The 10,381-nt window shown below is 27.8% G+C and overlaps 1 protein-coding gene across 2 annotated transcripts in view; it reads right to left on the minus strand.

The window, feature by feature from the left end:
* Window positions 1-6,716: 6,716 nt before the first annotated feature.
* The window catches only part of LOC107440671 (protein FAM98B), a 30,025-nt gene continuing 26,360 nt past the window's right edge, over window positions 6,717-10,381 (minus strand). For both annotated transcript variants that reach the window (XM_016053649.4, XM_071178838.1), the window contains one exon: window positions 6,717-7,324. In XM_016053649.4, coding sequence (XP_015909135.2) covers window positions 7,224-7,324 — 101 coding nt within the window. In that variant the 3' untranslated portion in view covers window positions 6,717-7,223. The remainder of the gene's footprint in view (window positions 7,325-10,381) is intronic.

The raw sequence follows: 10,381 nt of genomic DNA on the forward strand, positions 1-10,381 counted from the left end.
GCGTAACTTTTTGATAATGGCTCATATTTTACTAATAACATTGATATTTAGTGTCAATAATTATTGAAATAAACTGATTTATAAAAGCTTTTCTCGCTAGTTAAAAGCAATACATCTGACCGAATAATCTTTCTATGGTAAAGTCAATAAATAAACCATCGACTTTTCCTTTAGTTTTTTTGAAAACATTTTACGATAAATTTTATTATATAAAATGAACAAATTATCAGGAAATTTTCTGAGACCATACCAATTCGATTCTTGTATGTCCAGTCAATATTTTTATTTCTCACTTTTTCCTGTGAAACAATAGAAAAAAAAATTTCCTATTGTTTTAAAATTAGTGTGACTCTAGCAGCAAAATAACTTCGGCGCTCATTGTGCCAATATTCATGAGTCTTGGCTCAGTAAGGGTTTAAAGGGCCTTTATTTTTCTGATATTGGCTCTAACAGGGATGAGAGTAGTCAAAAAGTAAAAAAGAGGAAATCCAATATACATACATATCCAAAAATTTGACAAAAAAAGTGCGATTTTTCAACTTGTAAACCATGTGATTATAAATCCCGATGGTTAATTTTAAAATTGTATGAATATATGAATAAGAATCACAATTTAAATTGAGAAAATATGAAACCCGATATCAGGCTTTTAAATCACGTGAATATGCAACTCTATATCGAATTTAAAAAATGCGAAAATACAAATCATGATGCAAAATTTTTAGATCACGTAAATACGAATCACGATGCATAATTTTTAAATCGCGTGAATACGAATCCCAATGTCTAATTTTTAAAGCACGTATAAATACGAAAATCGATGCTTGATAAACCGCAAAAACGAATCACGACATTGGATTTTAAGCTCGCGTGATTACGAATCGCTACATAGGGTTTTAAAAGTGCGTAAATACAAATCGCGATATTGGATTTTTGAATTTCGTAAATATGAATTGAAATGGTCGATATTTAAATCGCCTGAATAAGAATCGCAACGTTCAACTTTTAAATTAGATAAATACGAAAATAGATGTTTGATATTAAAATCGCGATTTTAAAAATGCATAAATACAAAACGCGATATTGGATTTTTAGATCTCGTAAATAAGAATCATAATGTACGATATTTAAGTAACGTAAATAAGAATCACAATGCGTAACTTTTAAATCAGGTAAATACGAAAATCTATTATTGATATTAAAATCGCTTGAATAAGAATCGAGATATTCGCAGAGTCTGGACTTGGGATTTCTAAAAGGCTTGTTTGTATTGTTTTTGCTTAGACATAATAAATAAAAATTTACAAGATTAATTGAATGAGAAAATGAATATTTTCACAGCAAATCCACCTCTATTTTTTTTCGTTTGCTTTCACGCCAAAAAACAGGAAGCAGCGATGTCTGAATTACGAAAATACGAGCTATCCAGCTGACGGATAAAAATACGGAAAATCTTATTTTATGTGCGTAAAATCGGAGAAAATAGCTAAAATAAGTAAAAAGGCGGAAGGGTTAGCAGCTAGGACGTAGTTTGAATTTTCTGTTTATCTTTGAAAATCGTAAATAAATATAATTGTTTTATTTCAATAATAAATTTTCACCAAAAAGCGGGATATTTATAAAAAAAAAAATTTAAAAAACTATTAGAGAATCGGAGCTTTTGATAAAAAGGCTAAAATTCAAGAGACAAAAGCGAAAAAATCTCATAAAGGTCAACCAGTTTTATCCCAAGGAAATGATTTTTAGAGAAACTTCAGAGGAAGGAATGAGGATTTCAATACTTTTCGCTCCGCGGAAAATTAAATTCCTTATAAAATATTTTAACTTGTGCAAAAAAAATTTCCGCGGAAATCAGTGGGAAAAATAGCGGAAATCCGCGAAAGAATCACATCCCTGCTCTAAATAGAATTTTCCGATTCACCTGATATTTTGTATCCATTATTCAGCCAATGTAGGCCCTATATAGGCCATTCTAGAACCAATGTTAAGAAATCTAGACATCCCAATATTGTTCCCTCGGTGCAAGTCCTTATCGGACCATATCGTGACAATTCATAACCACCTTCTAGTAGGTGTTGGCCAATTTTGAAATCAACTGGGGCCAAGGTGAAATTATTGCTAGGGAAGTGTTTTAGTCTAGCTCTAATGGGTGCTCTTTTTAAAATATATTTCAAAAAATTAGTAAGATATTCAATCTGTCAAAACTCTGAATTATAAGCATTTCGTTCAATTTATATACAGTATGATTTTATATATACAAAACTATAAACTTGTGTTTTTGGCACAACATAATCTTCATTTTAAGATATGTATAACTTACGCTTAAAATGAATAAAAATCAAAGTAAAATGCAAGGAAATTGAAAAAAAAAAAAGAGAGAATTTCGATCTTTGTCGATCCAATGTATCTTTCTCAAATGGCAATTACAAAGCATCATTATAACTAAAATATAGCTCTAAATTATCATTAAGCCTGTATTACATAATAATTACGAAAATTTGATTATAAAGTTTGGAGTTTTATAAAGTTTCAGCATCGTTTAAATTGAAATATAATTCTAAACTATTACAGAGTGCGTAGCCACATTTTCCAACAAAAAATAAGCACTTTTTAAGCAATCAAAAAATTTTTTTTAACACTTTAAAAAATATATCATAATTAAGATATGCGCAAAATTTTTTTGCATATCTTAATTATGATATTTTTTCAAAAATTATATTAGTGAATGGTCCCAAAATTTGTTACTTGGTTCAGTTTTTTTTTTCATGAAATGATAAAAAAAAAATTTAAATTATTTTGAAATGTAAATATAATGAGTATTGAAGCTAAGCCATTTTGCACTAAATTATTATATGGTCTATAATATTTAAAAAATCTAAGATGGTTGAATTTTTTTTATTTTAATTGTTCTTAAATGAAATCATTAAGAGATGAATTAAAGTCTTTGGAATTATAAATATGAATAAAATAAGATTTTTTGCACCATTTAAAATAGTGAAAGTGAAAGCTTCTCACTTCACACTTTTTTTAAATTTTGCGTCTAAATATTACTGAGTTTTTCTATAAAACAACTTAAGAGAACAAACAATTTTAAAAGTAATTATACAATAAAAAGTAATTATAAAATAATGTAAAGTAATTAAAAAAAGTAATAAAGTACAACAAACGTTTAGAAAAATTTTATGAAATTGGTGGATAGTACCTCGAGTAAAAATTCTTACGACTAAAAATCTCAATCATCTCTTATCTTTACTAAATTAAATGAATAAAAGGGAGATGGAAATTTTGAGGAGATGAAGCTTTGTGACTCTTTATTACTCTGGGGACCCACATGAGAAAACGTAATTAGTGAATGTTCCCCAAGTCTAGTTTCAGGATTACGGTACTGATCTATAAATACAAAAGAACGAGAAAGCCATTAGTTTGTCAATAATGAANTCGTAAATAAGAATCGCAATGAACGATATTTAAAACGCCTGAATAAGAATCGCAACGCAAATTTTAAATCAGGTAAATACGAAAATCGATGTTTGATAATAAAATCGCGATTTTAAAAATGCATAAAAACAGAACGCGATATTGGATTTTTAAATCTCGTAAATAAGAATCATAATGTACGATATTTAAATAACGTAAATAAGAATCACAATGCGCAACTTTTAAATTAGGTAAATACGATTGATATTAAAATCGCTTGAATAAGAATCGAGATATTCTCACAGTCTGGACTTGGGATTTCTAAAAGGCTTGTTTGTATTGTCTTTGTTTAGACATAATAAATAAAAATTTACAAGATTAATTGAATGAGCAAATTAATATTTTCACAGCAAATCCACCTCTATTTTTTTTCGTTTGCTTTCCCGCCAAAAAACAGGAAGCAGCGACGTCTGAATTACGAAAATACGAGCTATCCGGCAGACGGATAAAAATACGGAAAATCATATTTTCTGTTCGTGAAATCGGAGAAAATAGCTAAAATAAGTAACAAGGCGGAAGGGTTAGCAGCTAGGACGTAGTTTGAATTTTCTGTTTATCTTTGAAAATCATAAATAAATATAATTATTTTATTTCAATAATGAATTTTCACAAAAAAGCGGGATATTTATATTAAAAAAAACCAAAACTTTTAGAGAATCGGAGTTCTTGATAAAAAGGCTGAAATTCAAGAGAGAGAAGCGCGAAAAATCTCATAAAGGTCAACCAGTTTTATCCCAAGGAAATGATTTTTAGAGAAACTTCAGAGGAAGGAATGAGAATTTCAATACCTTCGCTCCGCGGAAAATTAAATTCCTTATAAAATATTTTAACTTGCGCAAAAAAAATTTTCCGCGGAAATTAGTGGGAAAAATCTGAAAAAGCGGGAATCCGCAAAAGAATCACATCCCTGCTCTAAATAGAATTTTCCGATTCACCCGATTTTTTTTATCCATTATTCAGCCAATGTAGGCCATTCTATAACCAATGTTAAAAAATCTAGACATCCCAATATTGTTCCCTCGGTGAAAGTCCTTATAGGACCATATCGTGACAATTTTGAAACCAACTGGGGCCCCAAGGTGAAATTATTGCTAGGGAAGTGTTTTAGTCTTTCGATCTTTGTCGATTCCATGCATCTTTCTCCCACGGCAATTACAAAGCATCATTTTATAACTAAAATATAGCTCTAAATTATCATTAAACCTACATAACATAATAATTATGAAAATTTGATTATTAGTTTAAGTGTTTAATAAAGTTTCCGCATCGTTTAAATGGAAATATAAATCTAAACTACAACAGAGTGCGTAGCCAAATTTTTCAACAAATAATAAGCACCTTTTAAGCACTTAAAGAATATTTTTAAGCATTTAAAAAAAAATATCATAATTAAGATATGCGCAAAGAATTTTAGCACATCTTAATTATGATATTTTAAAAAAAATTATATTAGTGAATGAATGCAAATGAATTTTCATCAAAATTTGTTACTTGGTTCAGTATTTTTTTAATGAAATGATAAAAAAAAAGTTTAAATAATTTTGAAATGTAAATACAATAAGTATTGAAGCTAAAAATTTTTGCACTAAATTATTATATGGTCCCCATTCCTATAATATTTAAAAAATCTAAGACGGTTAAATTAATTTTTTTAATTGTTCTTAACTGAAATCATTAAGAGATAAATTAAAGTTTTTTGGAATTACAAATATGAATAAAATAAGATTTTTTGCCCTTTTTAAAATAGTGAAAGCCCCTCACTTCATACTTTTTTAAAAATTTTGCGTCTAAATATTATTGAGTTTTTCCAAAAAACAATTAAAGAGAACTAAAAATTTTAGAAGTAATAATACAATAAAAAGTAATTATAAAATAATATAAAGTAATTAAAAAAAATAATAAAGTACAATAAAAGTTTAGAAAAATTTTATGAAATTGGTGGATAGTACCTCGAGTAAAAATTCTTACTCTTATCTTCACTAAATTAAATGAATAAAAGGGAGATGGAAATTTTGAGGAGATGAAGCTTTGTGACTCTTTATTACTCTGGGGACCCACATGAGAAAACGTAATTAGTGAATGTTCCCCAAGTCTAGTTTCAGGATTACGGTACTGATCTATAAATACAAAAGAACGAGAAAGCCATTAGTTTGTCAATAATGAAGAATAAGAATGTGCTACATCAACGATGAAATTAATAAGAGAAACAAAATTTTCTTATTCTAATAAGGAAAAAAAATTACAAAGTTTATGAAATAGACAATGAGATTTTTCCGTTCGATTTCAGAGGGCAGAAAATGAGATCCACAATTGAGAAACTCTTGCAAAATACAGCAGACTTGCACACAAGAGTGCAAGAATCCTTCCCATCAAATCCAGCTCATTGTATGCACATGGACAAGCAAGAATTTCATCATATATGTAAAATGATTGAAGATTACGCCGAATAGATTGTGGTTGGAGGAATCGTGAAAACGTTGAATAGAAGTAATTTTCATTTAAAAAATTTTATGCATGTATATTAAAACGTCCATTCTTAAGACTGCCGACTNCAATAATGAATATTGTCAATAATGAAGAATAAGAATGCGCTACATCAACGATGAAATTAATAAGAGAAACAAAATTTTCTTATTCTAATAAGCAAAAAAAATTACAAAGTTTATGAAATAGACAATGAGATTTTTCCGTTCGATTTCAGAGGGCAGAAAATGAGATCCACACCACAATTGAGAAACTCTTGCAAAATACAGCAGACTTGCACACAAGAGTGCAAGAATCCTTTCCATCAAATCCAGCTCATTGTATGCACATGAACAAGCAAGAATTTTATCATATATGTAAAATGAATGGAGATTTCATACGCTACGGACCGGCGGTACGCCGAAATAGATTGTGGTTGGATGAATCGTGAAAACGTTGAATAGAAGTAATTTTTATTTAAGAAATTGTATACACATATATTAAAACGTTTATACTTAAGACTGCCGACTAGATTGATATCTCAATTCTTCGTTACCAAAGTAAAATATTATTTCATAGTATTTCCTGGTCGGCAACGTCATCTGTTCACGCTGGTCACTAATTTTTAAACTTTGCGAAATAAATATCGTTGTTTTCTTAGTAAGATATAGTAAACTGAACATGCCTCCTTCTGTTTTTATTTAAATGATTTTGCAAACCGTAGGTCATTTTTGGGATCTCCTGAAAATTGAATAAGCAAATAAAATAGAATAAAATATATTTTTATAAAAAGTTTATTTCTTTATATGGCATTAATAAATGATAAAAATATTTTCACATTACTGGGTGTAAAAACAAACAGTATACAGTCAGACACTATTCAAATGCACATTATTATTCAAAAAAAAAAAACAAAAAAAAAAAAGAGAGAGAGATAGATGCATGTCGGCAATTTTTTTGTTGTTGAGAGAAATGAAATATTTCATTGTAGAAGAAGCATTAGTTAATATTATTTACAATGTAACACAATAAATTTCAAATTCTGACTTAGAAAAGTATTTTTAAAAAGAAAAATATTAACTGTTTAAAAAAACATAAAAGACTATTTATTAATCTTATTTTCTTCCAAAAAGAAATTTGAAAACTGTTGAATTTAGCTAATAAGGTCAATTTTTATTATTTAAAAAAATATTATTATATTACTTAAATTTCAAACTACATTTAAGAGCAAACAGGAAAATAATGTTATGGCAGAAATAAAGGAACATTTCAAGCACATAATTTTAGTAAGAGCCGGCAGCATCAAAAGCACCTCGATTCTTGCCACCTCCTTTATGTTCTTTGAACCTTTTGCCAGAGTGGCTACTACCACCACCCCTTGGACCTAAAAATAAATAACAAAAGTAAAATAAAATAAAACTTTGTGGGTACTTATGTACAGTGCGAAAAAATAAAAAAGATATCACTCCGAATAATTTTCGTTCGAAAGGTTGGATTTTTACAGACTGAGTGTCAATCTTAATGGTTCCAAGTGGACATAAATCAGACACAAAAACGCACATTCTTTGAATAAGCATATACTTGTGTTTACATAATTGTATTTCTACCCTTCATAATTGGAGGAGTTGCCGCAATCTGGAAATTGTGGTCCTAATAGCTTAGTCAGGAGAGCGATTGAAAGTTCGGTCCTTTAATTTTAATTTGCATTTTTGTTCATATCTTTAAAAGTAACTGCTGCGATTTAAAAAAATTGCACCCACTCATGAAACTCGCTTACCCTAAGACAATTTCATGAAGAAATTTTTTTTTAAGAATTCTTTATAACACTGGATGAATTCCATATAACACTGGATGAAAATATTTTGAATTATGAGTCATAAATTTTCTTTATACCATAATAATCTACATACTTTCCTACAGTGAAATCTAAAGTTTCAATTGTTTTTAAAGAAATAATTTGGCAAAAATGAAAAAAATATTTAAAAGGAGTGATTAATGCCTAAATTTAGTAAACTCACAAGTCTAGCATAAATTTCATTCATGAATTTTTGTTGTTTTGATTCGATGTTTTTTTTCTTTTTTCTAATTATAAATTATGTTTTATTTTAAGTGGTCTGCTAATTTAGACTTAATTTAGTAAATAGATTTGAATAAAATATTACGTTAAATTTTATAAAAATATGTCTTTGATTAAATGTGGTTATGCATCTACTTTTTTTTAATTTTAGTTTTTTATTGATTCATTCCAGAATTGATTCACTTTCGGTAATGTGCATAAGTATGCATTTATTAGGAATAATACATTTATCAATTGTTTAATAAATTTTTAATAGCTAAACAATAAAAATATAAATGAAGATACTAGTTACGTAAATGATATCTTTATATCATCTCGAACTAAACTCTTGTGACATCAACTACAATTATTTGAAATATTATTGATGTTTTTAAAGTCACTACAAAGAGTATAAAGGCGCCAAACATAAAGACCTGTCGATTACGTAGCTAAAGTTTTTAAGCTTCTTAAAATATCTCAGTATCTTATATATCATCCAAGAATCTTGATTTTAAAATTAAATTATTAATTACATGGCCACTTGTGATTTCCAAAACTATTCAACCAATTATTTCATTATATTTTTGCTTTTTTTTTCAATTTTCTTTTTTTATACTACCACATAAATTTTTTCCCGATAATATACTACTCTATTTTTTTAAATTTTTACGAGTACTTAAAGTTTTTCTTTAAATTAACACTTGTTCCGTTAAAATTTTTTTGAGTTTCAGATTTATGGCCATTAGGCTGGTAAGAATTTAAGAACATTTTGTTATATTAAAATTACTCTGTGAAAACGCCTGACTGATCGTATTAAATAAGTGCATCCTTTTCTCAAAGAATGAACAAATAAATTATTTATTTAGCTAATTTATTGTTTCTTATTTGTTTGAGTTGTGAAAAGTAAATACATATTAGTGCAACTCAAAAACCCACAACTGCTAGCATTGTTTTTTAAACTGCAAATTTATTTTGATGTTTAAACTTATATATACTAAACCGTTCTTTAATAAAGCTACTCTTTTAAAAAAAAATTAATTTTGCACAATTCACAAAATATTATTATAGTATAATTTATTATCAAGAAAATGACTTATTTTGTTAAACTGCAAATACTAAAAATGGGAAATTGTAAAAAGATTCCTAAGTCAAACTATTTTTAGAATCATCATCTGAATTGAAATATTAACTAAAAAAACTGCAATTTTTGAACTTATTTTGAATAAAATAAAATACACTTAGGTAAATAAAATCGATCAATATAAAATACATTTTGAAACAATTTAGAGCAGGACGGAAACATTAACTTGTTTGAAATAACTGTCCTTGTAACTATTCAACTATGAGTCCTGGTGCTACAGGACATTCCATTTTCTCATTGGACTTTTTGAATTTTAAATGTAATGGGAATTTTTTTGATGCCCTTAGAAAATGTTTTTAAGGTTAACAGTAAAAAAAATTTTACTGCATTTATTTTTAATAGTGACTAATTATTATTATTTTCTATCTAATAGCCTATGCCAGTGTTTCCCAAAGTGTGGTACACGTACCCCCAGGGGTACGGGAACATTTTAGAAGGGGTACGCGTTCTTATGCGAAATATCTTGCAACAAACGAAATTTTAAAAAATTTTATTTAAAAACAAAGTTAGCCATGAAAATTTACGATTACATATTTTCTACTGGCTATTGTTAGTAGAGTTAACAGTTAATAATTAGTGGTGTCAACAGTCGGTAGTGCTTTTTAATTTTTGTGCAATTTTTTTGTAGTAAAAAAATCAATTCATTTTTTTATTAGTGGTACACAGCGTTACAAAAAATTTAGAAGGGGTACACAAAAGTCTTAAGTTTGGGAAACACTGGCCTATGCAATCATTTTACATAAAAATTATTTGAATATTGCGAAAAGCAATTTAATATTCTGTGTTACCAAATTAATAATCTTAAGAAACTAAGACGAAAAGATAAAAACTTCACTGACTTCAAAAAATAAATCGACAACAATAAAAGGAGACTTGCTTTGAGAGCTCAAAAATTTATGTCACAAGTCATTCAGTCCTGTGGAGTCTTGAAAATGGGTGCTTATTTTTGAACGCTTGAAAGATGTCGACATTTATTTTTATCTTCATATTTTTTTAAGCTAATGAAGTCTTTATCATCAATTACACTGCGCTACATTTGAGTCTGGATCATTATTTGGATTAAAATATTATGCACATAGAAATAAACATCTGTATTTTAAAATTTTAACTGGGTTCATGCAAAAAGTAAGAGAATCAAAGCGTGAATATTGTAATTATGAACAAATCTTCTTTAACTTTAAAATTAAGATTTTGAAATCAGATATGCGGATATCTATATCAGATATCATTTATATATATATATA

This window comes from Parasteatoda tepidariorum, chromosome 3 (genome assembly GCF_043381705.1).
Source record: "Parasteatoda tepidariorum isolate YZ-2023 chromosome 3, CAS_Ptep_4.0, whole genome shotgun sequence".
In the NCBI taxonomy this organism is placed as follows: Eukaryota; Metazoa; Arthropoda; class Arachnida; order Araneae; family Theridiidae; genus Parasteatoda; species Parasteatoda tepidariorum.